Source organism: Dipodomys merriami, unplaced genomic scaffold (assembly GCF_024711535.1).
Source record: "Dipodomys merriami isolate MVZ:Mamm:240054 unplaced genomic scaffold, mDipMer1.0.p SCAF_39, whole genome shotgun sequence".
Taxonomy (NCBI): Eukaryota; Metazoa; Chordata; class Mammalia; order Rodentia; family Heteromyidae; genus Dipodomys; species Dipodomys merriami.
Window position 1 is genome coordinate 2,936,368 of NW_027205492.1, and position 25,642 is coordinate 2,962,009.

The 25,642-nt window shown below is 44.1% G+C and overlaps 1 protein-coding gene across 14 annotated transcripts in view; it reads right to left on the reverse strand.

The window, feature by feature from the left end:
* The window catches only part of Ptprt (protein tyrosine phosphatase receptor type T), a 992,204-nt gene that overhangs the window by 715,420 nt on the left and 251,142 nt on the right, over positions 1-25,642 (reverse strand). For 11 of the 14 annotated variants that reach the window (XM_069989783.1, XM_069989780.1, XM_069989782.1 and 8 more), the window contains exon 1: positions 4,265-4,393. In XM_069989783.1, the coding sequence (XP_069845884.1) occupies positions 4,265-4,289 (25 nt within the window). In that variant the 5' untranslated portion in view covers positions 4,290-4,393. Of the gene's footprint in view, positions 1-4,264; positions 4,394-25,642 lie in introns of those variants that run through there. The other 3 variants (XM_069989784.1, XM_069989786.1, XM_069989779.1) reach the window with 2 other exon arrangements.

Below are 25,642 nucleotides of genomic sequence, written 5' to 3' on the forward strand. Positions count from 1 at the left end.
AAAGCTTTCTTCTACCTTCCTTAAACTTACTGTAGAGTCTACACTGTGTCAGCAAAAAGAAGGGTCAGGCTCACAGGACGATTCCTTAGGCTAACTCAAAAATAAAGTAAAATAAAAAGAAGAAGGCAAGAGAAGGAGGGCACAGAAAAGGTTCTGCTGGCTCCATCCTGCCTGGGGGGCAGAACCTGAGGCTGAGCAGGCCCCAGGAAGGATGCAGGGGGTACTTAAACAAGCTGGACCTGGACAAAGACTCCTAGCTTGGAAAGAAGCAACAGAATCACACAAAGATACACAGGGTAAACAACAGTGGGCACTTCCTGAAGAACGTTACAATGCCAGCTGACATCCCCAAGATAGTCACAGAACAAACTCTCAGGAAAGGGGTGTCCCCATGGGGACGAACATTTAACATCTCAGCTCCTTGGAGGTTCAAGAGGAGGGTCAAGTTTATGTAAGGAAGAAAAATAAATGCAACATTTCTTGTACATCCAGAGCCACAGACTGATATTCAACATTACTTCATTCCCATCATATCAATTAATGTCCTACAGCATTAGAAGACACCCTCCACCCCTGCTGCAAGCCCTCTGACCTCTGGCTTTCTCTCTTTTAAAAGGACAATCAAGAAACATGTATTTCCCATCAGCCCCCAGGCTCTTCCACTGGACTCAGGGCTGTACCTCAGGACTACTATGTCAAGGTTGAAAAAGGTTAGGGAGGGTCTCATAGTAGCTACAGTTAATTCTAGGGATAACTAGGAGTCCTAGAGAGAGGGTTGGCAGGTGCAGTACTCCTGTTCTCCTATAGAGCAGGGAAACTCATGTCTGAGGCTTGGAATGCTGGCCCAGGAGCTCCCCACGAGGAAGAATGGTGGTGGCATCACTCACTGGGCATTGAGAAACCTCGCTTGCCTGTCAAAGGCCCAAGATTGATCACCTACTGGGTGATCCATATTTACAAGGCATCCTTGTATACCTATGCGCTTGAGGGAGGAGCAAACTCCAAAGAGGGACTGACTTAGTCTCACCGTCCCAGATACTGCAAAAACCAGAAAGGAATTTAAGAAACCAGCGAGAAGTGTGCGCCTTTCATTCATATCACACCGACCTCCTCCCTGAGCTTTCACAGTGGCCCCCAAGTTAACGACAAGGAAACTGAGGCAAAGGGTTGACACTCCAGGGTCATTGGCCAATGGCATAAAATTAGAAATTAGCTGAGCTAATTCACAGTTTGATTAAGACATGTTCTCCCACGGCTCACTGCTGAAGGCTTGGTCGCCATGCAGTGCTCAGAGACTGGGCTTGGCAGCAGTGGCTGCGTCACGAGGGCTCGGATCTTATCGATGGATTCTTCTGTTGCTGGATTCATCACAGAGTGGACTGTTGGAAGAGGATGGAAACAGGATGGTGGTATCTGATTGGGGGAGACAATTCTCAGTTATCCAAGGACTCTTGAAGAGTATCTCATCCCAACCACTTCCTCTCCCTGTCTTTCTGCTTCCTAGCTGCCATTCAGTGAACTGTCTCCTCCATCAACTCAGGTCCAGCGAAGCTTGGACTTTTTCCTCCTTGCAGTTGTTTCTCTTAGACGTTTTGTCCCAGTGCTGGAAGAGTGAACTAACACAATGCAGCTATGACAAGGGCTTTGAAGGAAAAAGACAGGATGTTACACTGGAACCATGAGGGAGACCTTCCTTAGACCAGCAGATGGGGAAAGATCTCTGCAGGAAGTCATTTGTACTTAAACCTGGAGAAATCAGTGATGAAATCTTTCTGGTGGGGAGAGACAGCATGTGCAATGGCCCTGTGCCACAAAATAATCTGACACATGAGGTGAGTCCAAAACAGCCAGGGTGTCTGAAGCCTTTGGGGACAGAAGAAAAAGGACTCAAAGACGGTAACAGATTGGGCTTTGGTAGGAAGGTCAGAGTTTACCTATGTGTCACTGAAGGAATTCAATAACCAAATCATGATTGATGTTTCCAGACTGAGCCCATTACACAAAGGAGCTGGAGAGAACAGGCCACATTTGAGCAAACAGACTCAAGCTACCTTTTGGGAAAGATGGAAACTGCTGGATTTGCAGCAGGAAAAGCAAGACTGTAGCCTTTGCTTGTGAAGAACAAACAGTTTTGCCTAATCCAAATTCGTTTTCATGCTTCTCTGGCTGAGCAGCGCACAGAGCTGCTGGATTCCACAGTCACATCATGACAGAACAATTTCAGTGATTATTATCAAATGCCTCTATTTAGAACGGCTCAGAAGATTGTATTAGCACAATCCAATATTTATGAAATGACGCTCTGCTGTAATGAGGGGCTGAACAAATTAAGACTAGAAGCAAGTGCTGGGTCTTGAGGGACAGTAGAATAGGAGGAACGTAGTGATCTTGCTCGGGTAGCTGGAACCTTGGTTTTCTGATCTGTAAGATGAGAAGTATACTAGCCAAGGCAAAAACAGGTGATCAGTTAGTAGAGAGCCTAAAGTCCAACCTAATCATGCTTATTATTGGTTCTTCCATGACTAGACTATTTGCCATCCATCCATCCATCCATCCAACTAACCAATGTTTTGTTCACACTCTGCAGGGCACACTGATTTACCCACTGTAGAGAGAACTGTCAGTAAGCCTGGCCTCGTCTCTGGTCACATGCGACAACTTTTCATCTTGGACCAAACAACACCAGCCGCGATGGGTGTCAATGAGGATCGTGCAGCCTCAAGGTGTGCTCAGGAATTATAGCAGCACCATGAAGGGATGGATTTGAAAATGGGGGATGAGAGCAGAGAGAAAGAGACAAAAAAAATGGAGCCTGGGTTTCCAAATCATGAGAGGACAGACATGGAGGTTGTCCATGTCACGTTGATAATGGGCATTTGCAGTCATAGATGATTCTGTTCAGTTAAAGTAAGCCTTTATGCCAAATCTGACATGCTCAGTTCTGTATCACAGCACAACTTTATTAGAGCTAAGGAGTTTCGTTGTTGTTGTTGCTGCTGCTGCTGTTTGTTTTATCAGCACTCAGGAGAAATTGACACAATGCGGGTCCTCAGCAGGAACTGTGCAGAGATAGCCGGTGGCCTTCTGCTATGAACAAGGAGGCCAATTTCCTACTGGATACCTCTGAGCATCTTCTTGGCCTCCAGTTTAGTAACATTCAGAAAACCCCTTCCCTGGCAGTGACTACTGAAACATGGCAGCCAGGCAGTAGCTGGTTAGGTCTAGATGTGGAAGATGAGTATTGGAGGCCGTCAGTATGCAGGTCAGAGGTTGGTGAGGCCACCCATGGAACGAAGATAGAACAGGCCCAAAGAATTCCAGTGCTGAAGTTTGGAGCACACTGACAGAGCAGGAAGGGGAGAGCTTCACTGGGGGATGGAGAAAAAACCAAGACAGTTCTAGATGTTCTAGATAAAGCCTCAGTTGGGGAGGTCCTAATCAAGTTGAGTGGCCCCCATATCCAATCTGTCATCTTTCCAGTCATGCCGGGAGGTAATCTTAACTTTCCCAGAGCTGCTGGCTTTCATCACCAGGTGAACCCTACTAATGGTGTTCTCCTTGAGTATTCAGCCCACCTCCCCCTAAAATATAGCCGGGGTCACATGCGAGTATCTATCCAGAATTTCCACGCGGCACTTGAGATGTAGCAGTACTGAGTAGGAACTGGACTGCAGCACTCTGAAAGAAAGGGGTAACCTCAAATCCCCTCAAAGCTCTTTGATTCCCTCTGACCCTAATATCATCAGCCTCCCAAACAACTAGCCAGAGATTAGAATCTCGCCATTAAAACTAATCCTAGCTGGGAGTTGGTAGCTCATACCTATCATCCTTGTTATACCCAGGAGACTGAGATCTGAGGATCTGTAGTTCAAAACCTCCCTTACCCCTTGGAAAAGAAAGCCTGTGAGACTCTTATCACCAATTAACCACAAGTAAACCAGGAGTGGAGATGTGGCTCAAAGTGATAGAGTACTAGCCTTGAGCCAAAGATCATAGAGACAGAGCCCAGGCCCTGAGTTCAAGCCCTACCACTAACCAAAATTAACAAAAGTAATCCTTAAGATGCCTGGATCCATGTGACCTCTGCCCATCACTATATCCCAAAGAATTCATCCAGCCTTGTTTGAACAAGGATGGGTAATCCATATCAACATTTATCTCTTGTGCTCCCAGACAGCTCGATCCTTAAGTGAACCTTCCCTCCATGAGTCACTGTCCAAGTTAGCCATCTCCATCACAGCCCCAGACATGATAGATTACATACCTGTCGGCACGGCTGGGTCCAGCATCGGCTTCTCCCAGGTGTTAATCTGCTCCCAGGTGAACCCATTGGTCCCCAGGGCCACGCTGTAACCACAGTTGCTGTAGTGTTCATCAAAGGAGCAGCCTCCTGAAGACAAAAGAAAGATGGGTAAGCACCACCCGTGTCTGAGGTTTGGGTTTGTCACCTCTTTGTTATCAGCACTTCATTTACAACTTGAAATTTTAAACTCCGGAGACTTTTGTGTTGTTGTTTTTTTAAATAGGCAAGCAAATTGGATTTTTTTTAATATTTACTTTGGTGCTCTCACAAAAGGAGCTAGCATCTGCAGACTCCCGTATTTAAAAAAAGTTAATAAGGCTGGTTACACATTGATTTCAATCTTTCCTTCCTGAGAGAGCAAACAGCCATGCCTCATTCTAAAGTAGGAAAAAATGAATGCTTGGGCATACCTCTGTAATTGCTTCCTGCAACAGAGAAGCAGCAGAAAGACCAGTAGCCCCAAAGCCCAGCAAAACAAGACCCACACCTCAGCCTTGCAAAGTTGTGTAAGCCTGGGCCACATGTTTAACCCTTGCAAATCTCAGTTTCCTCACTTATAATATGGAGGGCAGCTTCCACATGAAGTCCATATTAAACATCCATCTTAAAATATCATTAAGTGAAGCTGGGAGCTGATGACATAAGTTTGAATTCCTAGCTACTCATAAAGCTAAGATCTGAACACTGTGGTTTGAAACCAGCCCTGGCAGGAAAGTACATGAGACTCTTATCTCCAATTAGCCATCAAAAAGCTGGAACTGTCCAGCTCAAGTGATAGAGCACTAGCCTCCATCAAAAATTTAAAAAAAACAAAACCCTAGGGACTGTGCCCAAGCCCTGGGTTCAAGCCCCAGGAGCAGCACACACGCAATATTCACCTCTTCTCTGTCAAGGCAGGCTGACTGAAAGATCTAGTTTCACGGAAGAAGAAGTAAGCAAGGCAGGAGTTAGGCAATCATTCATTTAAAGATAGGAAAGTCAATGTTGGCGGTAGTTTAGGCTTCTCCCCTGAACTTTGAGCCAGCCCCATTTAACAAGAAGTCATAACCATTTGATTTCATAAGGCTACACCGAACCCATGGTTTGGACTGTAATTCCCCTCAAAGTGACACTGAAAGACATGTAGGGTGTAGAATGGAAGCCCAAAGAGAGCATGCTGGTCTATCCAAGAGAAACAGGAACCCGTTCTATTCTGAGAGGAAAGAAAAGGAAGAAAAGGGTGTGAGAGCAGGAAGAGAGACATCCTGGAAGTGCTTACAGGACACACCAAAGGACACATCAGCAAGCCCAAGTCCTGAAGAAGTCTGTGGCGGCTCCCCCACCCCCATTTCACACCACAGTCCCCCTGTGCCTGTCTCGTCTCTTGGATGCTCAGAGCTCTCGCCATGTCACCACCCCCTCCTTGAAACCCTTGCACACTTCCCAGCACACACTGAATCACATCTGCTATCGTCTGAAAGAATATCTCAAATGCCAAGCCTAACCCCCAATGCCATGGAGTGAAGAGGCAGGACTTTGGGAGATGGTGAGATCATGAGCACTCTGCTGTCATGAGCAGGACCCATGCCCATATCAAGGAGCATTCCAACCCCCTTCTGGCATGTGCATTCACATAGAAGGTGGTATCTATGAGGAGCAGGCTCCCACCTGACACTGTATGTTCTGGCATCTTTGTCTGGGATTCTCAGTATTCAGAACTGTGGGTTGTAAATGTATATTGTTTATAAATTACCCAGTTTATAGCAGTTCAGATTGATTTAATACCCCCAATGAGTCCTAGGTGGGGAAATGGGGGATGGGGCTGGATCTGCTTCCGTGGTGCAGGAGACAGACGTTGAGCTGATTATATTAAGCTGCTTTGCACAATAAATAGGAATGGGAACATGGTATCTAGACAGCTGGGGTGGAGTGGAAAGGAAAAGAGGAGAGAGGAGTACAAGAAGCAGAGTGAAAAAGGAAAACACTACAAAAGGCAATGAAAGATTGGGAAACAGTGGATGGGAAGTGACTGGTACATTGGCAGGGACTAAAATAAAATACTGTTTCCCTTATTAATTCAACAATGGTTTACATTTTTGTGTGATACTGAGGATTGAACTTAGGGGCTTAATGTTTGCTAGTTAAGCACTCCAACACTTCAACAACAATCTCAATGAGCACTTACTAGAGAATAGACAGAGTGCCAGGCACTAGCTAATCAGGGGTTTATAGTAGAGGTATGCCCTCACAATTGAGTAAGACAGAATCACATTAAACCAGCATGCTAATGAATAATTACCCGCCTGGGCATGGGCTAAGTTGGGCTGGATGGGAGAAGCACTACACTTCTGACCATGAATTGGAAATGATGCATGCTCTGCACTGCAATGGGTCTCCACCCCCCCCCCCAACTTCTAAGTGATGAGAAGCTTCACACAAGAGCCACAGAACTGCTGGGGAACTGGGGGGGGGAAAAGGCAATGACTAGCATGGATTGACAAGAATCATCCAGAAAAGATGGAAGTCAGAGGCAACAAGAAGGTAGTGTTAGAGCAATGACAGAGAAGACACCATCCCCAGACAGAATGGGGAAGGAGACACCTCCACAGACCAGGAGGGAAGCAGACCATCAAGCAGCTTCCCCTAAAAGGTAACCTTTGGAACAACTGTAAACTTCTTGCACACAGAGGGAGCTTGGTAAGTATCTGTGGATGAATGAACCAATAAACATGGATGGCATGATTGATCTAGGCAGAGCTGTGATTCCATAGCAGCGAGTTTTTGTTAATCAACCTGAGGTCTCCCATCCCTGAGCTTGACAGGCTATTCCAACCCATCACCCCTACCTAGAAGGTTCCTTCCTGTATTTCCTGTCTAAAGAATTACAGATGATCTTCCAGAATTCAAATCTATAAACTCTCTCTGATCCAAATAATAACAATTTCTATTCAAAAAACAAAAAACAACAAAAACAGTATAGCAGACACAATACTGTCAAGGATAATTGGAGTAGGCCAAATTCCTTTCCCCATATCGCCATGGCCACTTGGGAGCCCGGTCTGCAGGAGACAAATGAATCAGATCAATACCATGGCCCACACAGCTCCATGTTCCAGGAAGAAGTCTCAGTGAAGGCAATCAGCAAAATCCCAGATGCAACTGAGAAATGGCTGAGATCCAAAGTGCGCACCCTGCAGGTGAGGGCTGAAAATGCGGGGGAAAGAGAAAGTAGGGACAAGACAATAAGGTTATGTATGATTTAGGTTGTCATTTCTTCCCCACAGGTGGCAAAAACAGTGTTTCCAGTCCATCCTGAACCTAGAGAAGACCAGACATATTGTTCCTACTTTAACTATAATGTCATCTGTTGATGCATTACAGAGCTCAATGACCCATTCTTGCCACCATTGAAGGGAAGTGTTGGCGCCAAGATTAAACCTATAGTCGTCTAACAACAGAGTCCATGCTCTTTCTAACAGATTAGAGAAAAAGTTTATTCTCCCGAACCAAGGGCAACATCTTGTACTTTAAAGTAAGGATCAGGGGCCAGGCAGATAAAGGGCTTGCAAGGTGATTAGGTCTCTCTATTTAAATCTATCTCTTTCTAATTCTAGAAACATTCAACAAAGATCTTTTTTATGAGCTCTGTGCAGACAGACACATGATCTTCATGCCCTTGTGAAGTTTATAGAGTAGAGGAAAAGACAAGTACAACAAACATGCCCTGAAGGTGTAGAGCAAAAAATAAGAAAGAACAACAACACCACCAAAAAAGCTTTCATACAGAGGTGTTGATGTTCAAAAGGAGATACTAGTCCATTTGAGGTAATGGATTAATTGCACAAATGCTCTGTCTTCTAGACACCATTCAGGAAGATGTCTATTTGGATGTCTGGGCAGCGATGCTTGCAAAGCAAGGTCACCCCTCCCCGCCTCTGCCCCTGCAGTCCTCCATGGACAGGTCATGAGCCTCCTCCCCACAGCTATTTCTCAGACCTACCTTTCTATCCTGAACTCTGGCAGTCACATCGATCTATAGCCAGAGACCAAGTGCTTTTCCCATCTGACGATCTGACCTTTGACACTGGGGTCCAGAGCCTTCCCCACTGGCAGGGTCTGCAAATGGGTGGAGGAAACCCCGTAGAGGGAGGAGTCCTCAGGCTCCTCAGCTGCCAACCATTCTAATCAGTTCTGCCAGGACCTGTTATCCATTCTGTCCCTCTTACAGAAGAGTTTCTCGACACAGCCTCCTGCTCTCCATGTTGCCATACATGGTTCAGGACTTTGCCATGGAGTCTCTGGCTTCCCAGTAAAGCAGAAAGCATGGCTGGCTGGATTTATGTTTCTGCTCTCTGCTTTAGGTCAGCCTAAAGCACAGAGCACATTCAAGGAGCAGTGGTTAACCCGGTCACTGACCCAGACTCAGCAGCCTGATCAACAGAATCAGAAGGTATACCACATGGTAGCAAAAGAGCAAGCTGAGGGTAAGAAATGAAAGAAAATCAGGGCAGAAGGAAGGAGTTGCCAACCCATATGGCAATTTCCCACCATACCCATCTGCTTAAAGAGGGTTATGTACTTGGCTCAGAGCTTCCAATATACCAAATATTAAATGGAAAAGCTGGCTCTATACTGGACACTGTGTTCCTGCAATAAAAAGTAGATTGCTCAGTAAGATGGCCACCTATCCATCAGCTTTGATCAGACAAGACCCCATAACAGAAACCTCATATCTCATAATGAAACATCACCCCATGTCTCAAACAGGATCCTCACAAGGAATATGTGGCCAACTTCATGAGATTGTGGTTCCTAATCATTCTTCATATAAACTGATAGCAACAGCCAAACAAACACTGAGGAAAAGCAACCCGCTGGGCTCAATACCATGCAATGTTGATCTAACCTGACTCAGAGATCAGATGTTGAAACTATTCAGGAGAGAAAAGATATCTAATAAGTATTCTTTAAAGCAATCATCCCTGGATTTTCATCCTCTCGTTCTACATAATTAAGAAACACACGTGAAGCTGGGTGATGTGGCTCACATCTACAATCCCAGCTATTCAGGAGGCAGAAAATAGAGCATAGTTTAAGGCTACACCAGGCAAAAAGTTAGTAAAATCCTATCTCAATCAATGAACCAACCAGTAATGGTACACGCCTATGATTCCAGCTACAAGAGAGGCCATAGATAGGAGGATCACTGTGTGAAGCCAATCCAGGATAAAATACAGAAGACCCTATCTAAAAAAACAAACAAGCCGGGTGCCAGTGGCTCACGCCTGTAATCCTAGCTACTTAGGAGGCTGAGATCTGAGGATCACTGTTCAAAGCCAGCCTGGGCAGGAAAGTCTGTGAGACTCTTATCTCCAATAAACCACTAGAAAACTAGAAGTGGTGCTTTGGCTCAAGCGGTAGAGCGCTTACCTTGAGCTGAAGAGTGCAGGGACAGCGCCCAGGCCCAGAGTTCAAGCCCCACAACTGACCAAAAAAAAGAAAAAAAAGCAATAAGGACCAGCACCCTGACTCAAGTAGCAGAGAGCCTTCCTAGTAAGTGTAAGACCTTGAGCCCAGACTCCAGCACTGCCCCCCAAATTAAAAAGAATCACAATGACCATGAGATCAGGACTATACAACCTGACAGTACCAGCATTGCTTAGTGAGATACCACCTCCTGCCCATAGTTCTCCCTAATTCTAAGCCTTCATCTTCTGGTATCCAAGAAAAGATCACTTCAAAGAAACTTCCAGGATCCAAGTCTAAGTATTCTAGAGGCTCAGAAGGAACTGGAAATTCCCAGGAAACCACAGAGATGCAGAATCTTGCCACCAGCTCCAACAAACAGTTGTAGTTCCTAAACCACTGGGAGCCACAAACTGGGAGTGTAAAGAAAGGCCAAGCTTCCCTTGGACCCTGGGCATGATACATTCAGACCTGTGCACCTGAGTCTCCTTGCAGCTTCTTGTAGCAACTTTCCCTGTTTCAAACAATGACATCTATTGCTAAGGCTGACTGAGAGAGCCCAGGGGCTGTCACAGGTGTTTGGGGCCATGCTCTTAGGAAGAAAGATATCTAGTTGGAGAGATTCATAAAGAAATTCATTTGAATGCTGACCACAATGAGGGAGAGGAAGAGCAGGTGGCCGCCTCTAATGGTGTCAACCTCACCGTGGTCATTTCGGTGGGAAACAGCACCTCCATTTCCATCCCAGAAACGAGACTCGGCCTCCAGAGGGTACAGTCTGTTTTGGTGAAGACCTACATAATTGTGAGATGACAGGGAAAGGTACCAATTGTCCAAGGACTCTGCACCTGGACAGAAGAGTTCTTTCTCTGGCAGGTGGAGGTCACGATGTGGCAAAGGCCTCAGATGCACTGATGTTAGTCAAGCATAAAAAGTCAACAGAGAAATGGAAAACTGTAGCAAGGAAATTGGATTTTGAAAAATCCATTTGGATTTGGTAATGTATAGCATATCAGCATCTGTAAGGGAAGTAAAAATAGTGCAGGGTACATACTTTAGGATACATTAAAGCATAAATAAGGTTTATAGTGCCAATCAGAATTTTTTTTTAAACATGAGCTCTTCTTTTGAAAATGAGAGAGAAATGGAATTCAATAAAAAAATATAAATGTGTCTGCCTCTGCACTTCTCAGATATGATCCTGTGTATTCTTGGACAGAATTAAGTTTAGGAGAGGAACCAAAGATTGGTTAGCATTCTGTCGTGTGCTGGGCACTGTATTTAAGTTATGTAGGTATATATGTAAATTGCTGTCTATTAACATAGGGGAAAGCACCACCACTCTCTAAGTCAGGAGTCAGAAGACTCTGTTTTTTGGAGATTGAACTCACAAAATACGTTAACTAGGCAACCTCTCTATGCGTTGAGCCACACATCCAGCTTTGTGCTTTTGGTTTGTTTTTCTGGTACAGCCTCACATCAACTTTGCCTGGGTTTGCCTCGGACTGTAATCTTCCTAACTCCATCTCCTAAAGTGCCGGGATTATAAGTGTTTACCACACCTGGAAGAAAACTTGATCTGGAGAAGACTTGTAAGGATCATAATATTCAATGGATATCCTATAAAACTAGGAAAATTGAGAAGAGTGGGGTGAAGGATAGAGGAAAGTAATGAAAGGAGTGATATAGATCAAGATTCATTGTACTCATGCACTGACATGTTAAATGATAAGTACTTAAATAGACTATATATGCAATAAAATATATATGTAATATACAGTAAGGATTTTCAGCTTACAGTCCCCATAACCTCTGCCACAACTACCCACCTCTGCCCTTGTAATATAAAAGCAGCTATAGCCAATACATAAACAAATGTGGTTGGCTGTGTTCCAATAAAACTTTATTTATAACAATGGTAACAGGCCCACATTCTGCCCAAAATCTGTAGTTTTCCAGTTTTTGCCCTAAGAGAAACATATTGCTCTTTCCATGTGATAGAAACTTATCATCAGAGCTCGTATAGTGTTTTCACAGCTCAGGAAAAAGCATGACACCACATACAATGATAATCAAAGTAAGATCTTATTTTACTGACAGCTGGATGTATGCAAGTCTTACTTTGCCATCTTTCCCCTTCCCGGAAGTCCCTGCCATTCTAACTGTACCCCACCCCCCCTACAGGTACCACAGGCTCAGAGACATACATCACTCACATGAAACAGTGAACCTTAGCTCTGGTACCAAAGCCCAGGTACTTTCCCCTGTTCCAACCCTACCCTTTTAAGAGTGTTCAGTGTTCAACTTACTCTGCTACATTTTAGAATAGAAAGTTGTGCCTTTCATATCCCATGGTAGAATCAAGAGAAGATTGAAAACTGGGCCAAAAATTTAAAAAGGAAAAGAAATTAAAACAAAACAAAACAAAAAAGTGGAAATTTGCCTTCCATTGCTCTGCGTGGTAGATGCTACTTCTAGTAAAGCTCATAATGTTGACAAATACAGCCAGAAAGCAAGGTGGTCCACCACAGGCAAGGAGGCACATATACCCTTCTCTAGTATATGTGGCTAGATTGGAAAGTTCCAGAAGCCCACTGAGCATCCATCCACATGGACTCAAAAGATACCCCTAGCATAGGGGATGTGGGGCTTCTGAGGTCCAGGACTGTGTTGCTTGAGCCCCAGATTCCTCAGATCTAAGAGAATTCCTAGCCCACATCATGGGGCCTTGACTTTATTCAATGAATGAATCCATTGGAAATGGATCTTCCCTCATGGAAAGGAGCCACAGAAGGAATTGTTGTCCATCCAATCATCTTGTCTTAGAAGCCAGAGTAGCTCAACGGAGGCCTTGCAGCAGGGTAGTAGGGACTTAGGGCTCAGAGATCAATCTAGATCTTTAAAGAGTGTTTGCTCCAAACCTGCTAAGACAGAGTCTTGGAATCAGGGTGAAGGGAAGTCATAAAATGGACTAAGGAGAAACCATCAGGCCAGTAAGGAAAAAAGGAGAGTGAGGACAGATCATGGAGAGGCCAAGAAGTCACTAGACGAAACCGAGAGCTGACGCTAACCAGGCTTCAGCTGTGCGCTGGGTTGGAGGAGGGATACTAGATGGAAGAGATGGTGTCAGGAAGCTGTTAAGCAGATATAAGGGATGAGCATGGTACTACACTAATGTCAGGGATAGAACTAGGGGTCAAGCACTGTGCTAAGCGTTTACCAATAGTAAACTATTTAAATAGGATGTACCCCAGACCTAGAATCTTGGGAGCCCTCTCAGAGATCTGCCTACCCATCATAATGCCATGGGCTTCTGTCGCTAATACTTAACAAGCCATAGTAGACCAAAGCAGCCATAAAGCAACATGAAATGAATTGGCATGGTTTGTATCCACAGATGTTTCTTTCTTTGGAGACAGGGCTTACTAGATAGCCCCAAGTAGCCTTGAACTCATGATCCTCTTGTGTTTACTTCTCAAGTGCTGAGATTACAGGTGAATACTACGAGGCCTGACTCTACATTATAGCTACACTCACGAGACTACAAGTTTTGTAGTTGGACCTACTCTGGAGGTGACCTTGGTTCCGAGACTTGGCTCATGAACAAAGCTATAATATAATCTCCTGCTTTGGAAGTATGAACAAAGATGGCACCAGGGAAGCATTCAACTGAAGGCTGGAACCTATGGGCAAAGTTTGGAAGGCAGTGAAGACCACCCTGCTATGTAGAAACACATCTTCAGAAGATAAAGTACCCCAGACCTCAAGTCTTTGAGATTCCACCCTTGTTCTCACAGATGCTTTGAAGGCAGGGTGATATGTAAGTGGGGTTTATTCATCGTAAGCAGCCTGTTGTGGGGAACCGAGTCTTGCCCCTGGAATGAATGTAAACCAGCCTTGCATAAATTGAATTTCTTTTTTGAATATCTAATTGAATTTGCAGAACTGTGTGCCAGGGGGGTGTTTAAATAAGTGCACAAATATGATAAGAAGGCCTTCACACCATTATATCTAATTCAGTAAGCAAAAATAATGGCAGGGCACGTTCCAATTAGCGTTTGATTTATTTGCTTTAACAAATCCAATTAGTAGAATGTTTTATAAAGTCATCCAATGTCAAATACTCATGGACTCAACAGATAGACACAATACTCCTAATAGAAAAAAATGTTTTAAAGCTCTTTGAACAGTGAATTTATTATAAATAAGATGCTGTCTCTCTGATGGCATGGACATTCCCCAAGGCCTGGGGAAAGAAGCGTCTGATCTGCTCATCTGATTCTTTCTCTGGGAGAGTCTTTGAGGCAGCTCGGGTTAATATGGCCCCTTCAATTAAACCCCGGAAAAGGCAAAGTCAGAGATGAGTTTCTACTTGGGAGGCAGCACAGCCTAGTGGGGAGAACATGGGGAGAAAGGGAAAGGTGAGGTCTCAGCTTCTAGATTTCTCAGCTATAACCTGGAGACTTCATGAAGATCAGTAGTCCCCAGTCACACTTTGGAGGGGTGGGTGGTGGTACTCTTTGTCCAGTGTGAGACTCAGACCACATCAGGAGTTAAAACTCTAGATACTGGAACCAACAACTGCTAAATACTGCTATTAAACAAAAATAAGTTGCATGGTCTTGATCAAGTTCCTTAACCTCTGTGTCTGAATTTACCCATCTGTAAAACTAGGATTCTAATTGAGTATCAGTAGCTCACGCCTGTAATCTTAGCTTAACTCAGAAAGCTGAGATCTGAAGATTAAGGTCCAAAACCACCCAAGCAGACAAACTCATGAGACTTATCTCCAACTGACCAACAAAAAGCATGAAGTTGAGGCATGGCTCAAGAGGTAGAGCACCAACCATCAGCCAAAAAAAAAAAAAACATGCCAGCGCTGGTGGCTCACACCTGCAATCCTAGCTACTCAGGAGGCTGAGATCTGAGAATCACAGTTCAAAGCCAACCCAGGCAGGAAAGTCTGTGAGACTCTTATCTCCAATAAATCACTAGAAAACCAGAAGTGGCACTGTGGCTCAAGTGGTAGAGCACTTGCCTTGAGCTAAAGAGCTGAGGGACAGCGCCCAAACCCAGAGTTCAAGCCCCATGACTGACAAAAAAAAAAAAAAAAAAAAAAGCCAAGAAAGAGCATGAAGCTCTAAATTTAAGCCTTAGTACCAGTGCTAAAAAACAACCCTAGGATTCTAATAGTTTTCCTATTCTTAGGGTTGTTATGAGGATCAAGCGAAATTTGTAAGACTTGAAATAATACTTGGTACATGGTAGATGCCAAATAAGCCACTGTTAAAACTCATATTTAATCTCGATATATTAATTAGAAATGTGAAAAGTAAGCATGTTACACGTGTGCATCTTGCACAATTGCTCAGAACATTAAATATACTGTCTGGGCTCATCCATGTATCCTAAATAGATTAACACTGCCTGTGGCGACACACTTCTGATCTGCTTAGCAACTCAGCTCTCCCCACCACTGCTGTGTGACCTCAGTGAAGTCACCGAGTCTCAAGCTTGAGTTTCTTCACTTGTAACAGAAACAAGAAGTCAGACCCTCTTCTTTGTCAGGCGCTGGTGGCTCACGCCTGTAATCCTAGCTACTCAGGAGGCTGAGATCTGAGGATCGCGGTTCAAAGCCAGCCTGGGCAGGAAAGACCGTGAGACTCCTATCTCCAATAAACCACCAGAAAACCGGAAGTGGCGCTGTAGCTCAAGTGGTAGAGCGCTTGCCTTGAACTGAAGAGCTGAGGGACAACGCCCAGGCCCAGAGTTCAAGCCCCACGACCGACAAAAAAAAAAAAAAAAGAAGTCAGACCCTCTTCTAGAGCCATCTAAATTATAGCATCCCACCAGACTGACTGTGTGTACTGTCCAGCCTCCTCTCCCCCACGACCACCACGGTATACTGGAAATAAGCATCTCCATCTGGCCTGCATGGCTATCATCTAGCCCACTGTGAGATGTGGGAGCAGATTTCTGACCCTTTGTATGCCCTCACCTCCTGGACACCAGCTTTGGAAAGACACAGTGATTGTTTTATGTCTAAGAGGAGCCTGATGTGGGGCCAGCTCCCAGCTTCAATCTACAAGGAGAGGATGGAGCCAGAGGTGGGCAGGGGCAACAGATCCCCTTCAGTCTCAATAGGCTAAGGTGGTTCAACTCAGAGACCGACTGACCAAGGCCAAGTCCAACTAGTCTGCAAGTGACCCTACCCAACCCAGTCTCTCCTATCAAATACAGCATGGGGGACTTAAAACAGGGAGCCTGCTGTTCTCTCTAACACAAAGACAGCAGGGATCTGCTGGCCCAGATCCTAATTTTGTAAGGGAGTAAACAAAAAGGAAAAAAAAAGAGACAAAAAACCTATAAAGATGGGGGGGAATGGGGGAGTCCAGCCCTCAGCTCCAACCAGCTTTTCTGGCCCCCAGGACTACACTCTACCCACTCAAAGGCCAAAATAGTATCTTTCATCTTCTATCACCCAATGATTTCTTTTTTTTTTCATTTTCATTTTAAGGGAGCAGTAAAAGAAAGCAATGGCCAGGTCATACCCCATCCAGGGGAAAAGCTTCAGATCAGTGTGGGGTTTTTCTCCCCTCAACACAGAAGGAAGAACTTGAACTCCTTTCTGGCAGAGGTTGTCAACATCCATGCCTTTGGAATGTCCCCCCAACCTCCAACCCTGCCCCCCCCCGCCCACCCTCCGCCTTCCTCTGAGCTTGCCTTGGTCTCAGGATCTTTGCATTTCTAGTGCTCAATGCCTAGAATACCGCATCCAGCCCCAAGAACTTTGCAAGGCTGGCTCCAAGCATTTTCCATATTAAAAAAAAAAAATCAAATGTCACCTTCCTAGAGGAGACTTTCAAAATATTCAGACAAAAATAGGTTCATCCCTTCTCCAATGAGCCGGTGTCCTGCTCCCTTATTGGTGCTTTGGGAAGCCGCTCCTTCTTATCCCCCAATTAGACTCTGACCTTGTTGATGTGCTCATTTACTTATTTATTTTCTGTCTTCCGGTAGGAAGTTGAAGTACAGCAGGCCTGGATGTGTGTCCATTTCATTTACCACTGAATCCTCAGGGAAGACGTATCCAAGAGGCTAAAGGACAACTCCAGTGAGGGGGTTGGGGGAGAGAAGGATGGGAGGGGATGACATCGATCAAGATGCGTCATAGTCAAAAAGCGGAGCGTTGAATTGAAACCCTTTTGTACAACTACTTAAAAGGTAATAAAAAGTAAAATATAAAATTCAAGGGCAACTCAGGAAGCACCCTGAGTGGTTCTGAGAAAATCCTGAGGCTCCATTCCCTCCATGGCCACAGTTCTAAGAAAGAAATACCAGCTCCACAAGTTTGACGTTTCTGTTCCAAGTACACACAACTCTTCCCACATCATGAAGGAAAGAGAAGAGGAACTGCTGGCTTTCTCTACAGGAGGATGTGGAACACCTTATGACCTGTAAATCAAACTCCAGCCTGCCTCCTCAGGTTGTAAATAAAGTTTTATTGAAACACAGCTATGCTCATTTGCTTACACACAGTCTTTCCAGCTGCAGAGCAGAGTTAAATAGCCATGATAGGAACCTCATAGCTTTTCATGACTCAAATATTTACTATCTGGTCCTTCATGGGAAAAGTTTATACCCCTTTCCTTTCAAAGGTCAGAAAGCAATCAAATAGCTATTGCTCCAGTCAGGCAGGGAAGCACAAAGGCTGACGATAGAAGCTGATTTTTACTTTTCTCCAAAGTTGTTATGGCTATAGGAACACCTGGTCCTCTAAAATCCTCATCTTCTGAAAGTGACTTGTTCCTAACATATAGTATTTTTCAGAGGAAGCAAGATAAAGCAGCAGCAGTCAAAGCCCTGACCTCAGTTAGCTGCCCTGACCCAGCAAACTGCTTCCTGGGACTCTATTCAAGGTTCCCAGGAAGGGGTCAAGGTCACAAGGAGTCACATGGGGTCCCATGGTCTACACGTGTCTCTCTTACAACTCCAGAGCTCCTTTGTTTGATTCCACTCCACATCTCAGCTGTATTGGTGACCTGGCTTAGAGAAACCCCAGGAGCAACAATGGTGCCCACCTGGCCCAGGTAACAATCACATCTGAGCCCTCAGGAACACCCCCGCTCCTCCACCCCCTCCCCCACACCGAAAACACACTCGGGTCATTCAAAACTTTCTCCACTTCCACTAGGCAAAGTCAGCTTTCTGCTCCCACTCTGTAACTTCAAACAGTTAAGGGGCCATTTCTTTTTACAAGCACTCCTTTATTTTGTTTGCCCTGCAAGCAGGGTTGTGGTATGCTCTTCAGATCTAATGCACAATTTTGCAAAATTGGAGCCGGGGGTTCAGAGAGGTGATGCAACTTCCTCAAGGCTACACAGCTTATAAAGGCAGAATCAGGATTAGAATTGCTTCCAATTTGACCCCAAAGCATAAGCTCTTTCAACTATATCGTAATGTGTCTTGCATGAAAACACTAGTAAATGTCTTCAGTTTGGAAATTCTCTCCTCCTCATTATACTCTCTGAATTTATTCAACCCATATTTGTATTTCATGTATTGGTGCTATATTGAGTGTCTATTGTATGTTAGTCATTATTTTCATCACTGGGAATAAATTTGGTCGCTGCTCAAATTTTAGCAGGAAGACTGACATGGAGACCTGGAGGGAAATACAGCAGGTGAGGGCAGTCACTTTAGCCCCCTTCATATAATCTAACACTTGGAACACAGTAAAACACAGCGGTTAGGAAGAAGGATGCCCATAAATTAGCTAATCCTTCGCCAGGCATTATGCCAGACATCTCATCAAATCTTACTTAATCATAACAACAATCCTGCAATCCAGAAATGAATCATAGGGAGCCAGGCACAGTGGCTCACACATGTCATTCAAGTTACTCAGGTGTCTGAGATCAAGAGGATCGTGATTCAAGGCCAGTCCCTGCAGAAAGTTCAAGAGACTCCCCTTTCAGCCAAAAGAAGCTGGGAATAGTGGCATGCTCTTGTCATCCCAGCTACACAAGAAAGTCAATAGGAGGGCTGTAATCCAGGGCAGCAAGACATAAATTCAAGAGCCTATATTTGAAAAATAACTAAAGTAAAAGGAGTGGGTATATAGTTCAAGTGGTAGTGCACCTGTCTAGCCAGTACAAGGCACGGAGCCCTAGTACTACCCAAATTAACAAAAACAAAAAAACAAAAAAACAGGTGAGGAAACTGAGAAGTCAACAAGTAAAGAAGGCTGTTGTAAATTTGGACTGAATTCTTTCCTGGAATGCCATCATCTTCTGCTTCACCATGTCATATACGTAAAAGCCTAAGAAATATCCAGAACTGGCTGACAGACACTGGTTAATGTACTCACTTTTTATAAGAATATTAACATTTAATTACACAGAGTAAAGACTAAGTCTCCATATAGTCAATTAAACTTGATAATAGCACCAGCATTATGTAAATCTCCAAACTGGTAATTACATAGATAAAATATTTATTGAGGTCTGAGCATTATCATAAGTACCAGTGCTGTGGGAAGCCCCCTCAAGTCTCTTCAGCTTCAACAAATCAGCTTGTGTTTGCTGGTTAGGTTTACCTATCATAGCCTATTAAATGTAGCATGAAGAGCTGAGTATGGTAGCACATTTCTGTAATCCCAGCTACTTGAGAGGTGGCAAGAAGAGGATCACCATTCAATAGCAGTAGCCCTGGAAAAATAACAAGGCCTTATCTGTGAAACAAATTGAAGAAAACAAAAAAACCAGGGGCAAGGTGCTGGGTTCCACTTCTTATACAACAAAAATGACCGACTGAAAGACAGGCAGACAGAAGTTTAAATCACCTGGACATTAGCACTGGGTCAACCCAAAAGACTTGGGTTGATCAGTGTGAAAACTAAGCACTCTCCTAGTAGTTAAGGAAGTAGCCTTTGATGACCTTTACAGAAAGCGAAAAGTAGGGTAGTCATTGTTTCCTAAACAATAAAACAGAAGACCCATTACCTCAAAGCGGCCTCATCTCTGCCTTGCAGATGTCTGAGAGCTCGTGTCCAGGATACATAAATATGCTCCTCACTTTTGGAACGAGCACTTAGTCATTTCCTTAATCTGCAAAGGCCCAAAGCAGAATTCTGTTCAGCCCGTGCCAACATGACTCCACCGCAGGCAACAACTCTCTGAAACAGGAATGAACTTCTAACAAAGCTGCCACTTGCTAAATCATAGAATAACTCAGGGGCTGACAGGACAAGAAAGGCAGGTGGTCTGGAAGATTGAGGATCTGCCCGGGAGAAACTAGCCCGGCATGAAAGACTTGGCTCTGCTACCAGCTGCTGCATGACCTTGGCCAATGACCTTGACCCCATCTATTTTGGAGGAGGCAGGTCTGGTCTGGCAGCTCTGGTCACCACTATGACCATGAAAACCCTAGAGAAGGGGATAAGATCCAGTAGAATTGGGAAGAAGGGCTCGCAAATAAAAAATCCTCCTAGCCTCTGAGGGAAAACTGAAATGAGCTCTGAAATGGAAAAGGCAGACCCTGTCAACTACACCTTTGTCATATTCTTCAGGATAAACCTGATCTGCCTGGAATTAACTGGACTGACCATGCATTTCTTTCACTCTGTGAACCCCCAAGTTCAAAAATACACAAAGGCCTACTACGAAGAAAATTATGTCCTTGCCTCCTTAATAAAACCTAATGTAGATTCCAAGCTCGCTTTTTTCCTTACCATTTCCTATCTATAATTATAAAGTCTAATTGGTGGGGAGGGATAAGAACCCTATGAGGAAAGGAAAATAATGAATACAATGGAAGTAGAAAAACATCATTGTGAATATTTAAAGAGGCATTCACAAGTTGGGTACTAAGGGAATCTGAAGCATGCTCTGGAGAGCTGTGAGCATCCTCAAGAGCAAAGAGAGAGCCTAGCTCTTGCTGAATGATGAGAACAAGACAGATAATACGCACGTATACACACACACACACACACACACACACACACACACACACACACACAAACACACACACACATACAGACTGAAGAGACAATAGAATCAGATGACAAATTATGGGCACATAAAGGATCTCAGGGAAAGTCAAATGCAAAAGCAGTATCAAAAGCAAGAAAGAAGGGCATACATGCCAAGCCCCTCCAACCTCATCACTGACTCAAATGGGAAAAAAGGAAGCAAAAACAGCTCAGAAACCACAGACACTGGCGTTCCCATGTCGTTCTCATTGACTTAAGACACAACACAATGTGGGCCCATCCAAAACACCACACAACTGACCCATTCTTGGGAGAATTACATGGGACAGGAGAAACAGACTGAATCCAGGACAGCCAGTAGTGTTTTCCAGTTGGAAGGTCAGGTGTGTGGGATGGGAGAGCTATGGAAAGATGGAGGATGTCTGCATTAGTTAGGCACGCTCTGTTGACCTTCCCTTCGCTGCAGTGTCAGTTCCTCCCTTGATTTGTGATTTGTTTCATCTCCAAATCAGCTCTCTCTGATCTAGCCCTCCCCCATGAAGGGGTAAGAGTGTGGGCAAAGTAAAAAGAGTGATCAAGAGTAAGATGTTTTGTTCAGGTGAGATGATTCCACAGTTATGCATCAACCAAAACGCATGAGCCCCATATGACTCAGGCCCCAGGGGCAGGTAAAAGAAACAGTGCTCCTCACCAGGCACTGGGGGCTCAGTAAGCTACTTAGGAGGATGAGACCTGAGGATTGTGGTTCAGAGCCAGCCTGGGCAGAAAAGTCCAGGAGACTTGTATCTCTAACTAACCCCCACAAAACCAGAAGTAGAGTTGTGAGTTGATGTGGTAGAGCTCTAGCCATGAGCAAAATTGCTCAGGAACAGTGCCCTCGCGGTGAGTTCAAGCCCCATAACTGACCGAAAGAAAAGAAAAATAGCCCCCCTGTGCCACCAAGCAAACAAATACTTCCTGATGAGGCAGAGAACTAAGTGTCTGCCAGGAGCTATGCTGGGAACCCTCGCAGGACCCCCTGGCCCTTTAGCAGAACATGGGCAGGCAGGTGAGGAAGATCTTGAAGACAAAATGACTTCAACTTAGGATTCAGCCAAAGACCATGTGACTTTGAGCACGATGCCTACTCCTTCCCAATGTCAAACTTCTCATCATAAGAACCACATGATCCCCTCCCAGGAGAATTCTGTGGACCAAATGGAGCTTCAATACATTTGGGATGGTGCCATCCTGAAAGGAAAGGAATGGAAACTCAGAACGCAGGCTGTTTATTTGAAATGAGAAAAGAATCCACAACAAATATGACATTTCTAATCACTGCAAGATATTACCAGCACTGTACAACCCAGAAAGAGAGGCTTCTTATGAACTAACTTCTAAGAATATTTTCCCCTACTTTCCTAGTTGTACTCCTGACATGAGCTTGCTATGAATGATGTGGCATACCAATTTTTTTTATAGAGAGACACTGAAATTGTCTTTTCTTGCAAGTTGATTAGTATTTGTTTATTCTTAATAACATTTGCAAAAGTCTCCTTCCAGTTCCCAAGTCATTATTTATAAAAAGTGTCATGTATATGTTAGGATTATGGTCTATTTGGTTACTTCGGGAACACAATAGAACATTCTACAGCATTCTAGGTCTTCTGTTGCCCAGTGTGTATGATCAAAACTAATCTATGAGTTGATAGCAGGAAGTATGTTCTTAGAAGCCATTTCTACATCATGGTGACTAGTGACTGTTAACTGCCCAGTGGGCAGGAAATGCATGCCTGTGCACATGTGTATATACCATGTGATTGATGAACCCATGCTAAAACCCAACTCCCGCTTGACTAGATCCCTAAAATGCATTGACTGCTCCAGCCCCCTTCCCATTCTTTCATCTCAGAAGAGTAGCACACTGAAGGGGAACATGGAGAAGGGAACCACACAGAATTGATTGTTCCTAAAATTATCTGACTTTTGCTCCTTTTATGAAACACATGGCTATCTGAACACCTCCAGTCTGGGACTCTGTAAGGATAATGTAATAAACAGAGACTCTAAACTTGTGTTTCAGGAGCACCCCGGGAACAAGGTTCATTTTTTTTGGTTGGTTGTGGGGCTTGAACTCTGGGCTTGGGTGCTATCCTTGCACTCTTCAGCTCAAGGCAAGCGCTCTACCGCTTAAGCCACAGCATCACTTCCAGTTTTCTAGTGGTTTATCGGAGATAAGAGTCTCACAGACTTTTCCTGCCTGGGCTGGCTTTGAACCGAGATCAGATCTCAGCCTCCTGAATAGCTAGGATTACAGGCATGAGCCACCAGCACCCGGCAGGAACAAGTTTCTTAACACCCTTGCAGGATGCAGTTTGTAGAAGCTTTGACACGTCTGTCCCCACAAGTGTCAGCCATGCCACTTCTGTGATGGAAGCATCGGTAATTTGTCCAGCATTAACCAACCTCCACGGTGCCTGTGGAATTGCGTATCTCACCTGTTTAACTTCACAGCCAGGAGGTGAGATGGGCCTGGGATGGGGGTGAGGGTGGCGAGGGGCCAGATCTGTAAAACTCACACTCTCTTTCTTTCATCCCAATATTTCGGATTTTTACCTTGGGGAGAAAAACATGTAACAACTGTGCTAGAAAACATTGCTATTGTCCACAGCTACGACAAAATACTATAATTTAGACATTTGCCCAGTTTTCTAGAAAGATACTGTAGCCAATGGGTTTTTCTCTCTGGTTAATTTTCCCACTGTTCTTTTCTTTTCCTCCCCTGTGACTCCTTCTGTGCCACAACTACATGCTCAAACCTTTTTAGTGCCTACAGCGGGAAGGTGGTTTGCCCTAGCTCCTTCCATCCAGCAAGTGGTTTAGCTGAAGATCTTTAGATATTTTTTCACAAAAAGGTTGGGGCAACATCATGGGACACATGCCATCTCACCAACCCCTGGTAATCATCCGGGAATCCTGATGCCCCCTTGGGAATTTGAAACAGATGGAATCCTTTCATGAGAATGGTCCTGTTCTCCTATGAGCTCTGAGGGGATACTTTCTCACAGTAGATTCCCTTAGACCCGGAAGTTTTCTCAAAGAAGTCTGCAGGCAGAGGCATACCCTTGGTTGGTGACCTCTGGGGAAGGAAGTCATAGGTGGGAAATAGCATGGGGCACCATGGTGGTCATATCACTTGTGGTTCTCATATCCTCATTTATCCAGTTCTTTGGGGAATGGTAATAGTTGTTTAAGATAGGGAAACCACACTGTCTGGTTCTTACTGGAAACTTAGGCAAAAGGATGTTAAATGTGTAGGGGCTAAAAGGAAATTCATTCCCAGGATTCCCAAGGGTCTGCGATGTTCCAGGATCAGCTACAACAATCAGGAAAGCTGCAGGTATGGCCTGTATATTACCTTGAGCTCAAGAGGGCCATATTATTCAATGGTACCCACAAGGGGATCATGAAGAGACGGCCACACAAAATAAAGGGAAGGGGAATGGAGGGTTGAGGCGATTACTAAAAGTCTTCCTTCAAATGGCTCACAAGAGAAAAATCTCTTAAATCACGGTGCCCCTATCCAAAATGGAACACATCCATCTCATATAGTTTGTGAGTCTTCTCTTACTGAGTTCTCTCCTCTCTTCTTTTCTCTTGCCTCCCTCCCTATCTCCTCTCTCCTTTCTCCTCATCCTGTCAATGTCTTAGAGAAATTAAAGGAGATACTAAACATCCAGAGGCTAAAAAAGAGTAGTTAGGATTATAAGCATGAGCCAGTGATGCCCAGATTATCTGTATTTTTTTTAATATTTATCCATTTAATTGGTGAAATGTAGAGGCCCATCATCTCAACATTAAGTGATTTGAATATTGGATGAAGTTTTTGTTAGCTCAACTGGTCACTGACATTTCTTCATTTGTGAATTACCTTATCTTTGTTTTGATTGGGCCATTTACTAGTAAGTGTTATTATATGGTACAGACATTCGTCTATTTTATGTGTTTTCAGTTAAGGATGTTCCTCTGGTTTCTTTGAACTTCTTAATTGTTTCTGACACAAGCACATTGTTCAGACTAAAGTAAAATCTATAAATCATTTTCCACTTTGGTAGAACTGCCTACAATGAATATTTGATACTTAGGTGTTGGATAGTGCAGAAGAAATTAATATTCACCCCTATCATCTTGTGGTTTTCTTGTTACATTCCAAGTACATTTAAAATTTTCATTTATCTAGGAATAAAATTTTAATGCATGATGGGGTGTATGAATCTAACTCTCTATTTTGCTCTTGAAAAATATTTGTTTTTTATTGTTCTAGAAATATTGAAAAATCAACTACCTAGTAGCTAACCTAATATGAGTGTGTGTGTGTGTGGGGGGGTCTATTTCAGAGCTTTCTGTTGAGCTGATCTCTGTATCCAAATCAATACCAGGTTATAATTATTATGGGTTTGAACATGACAAAATAAGTCACAAAATTAGGGAAGTGGAATATCTCCATTTAAATTCCCAACTTGAAACTAGCTGATTATTAAAGTAATTACATCTTCCTCATAAAACCATTGTAAAAAATTAAAAGAAGTTCACGATCAGGAAGTGCTTAAAAGAGTGCTTGGTACACAGTGAGCAATGGATAAATGTTAGCCGCCATGTTTGCTTCCCTTTGTGAAAACAAAGGCTCCTGGCTTAACCAATGAGGGAGCATGTGTTCCAGCTTCCAGTGATGCCATTCCTTAGCATACAGATGTGTATGGCTGTAGTCCCTGCCTTCATCTTCACATGACATTTCCTCTGTGTTTGTGGACATGATTTTCTCCCCTTCTTAGGAGAACCCCAATGTTAAGAAACTGAGTCATAAAGCAAACTCAACAGCTCATATCAACTTTAATGAAAGTTGAGGAGGGATGCCATGGTAG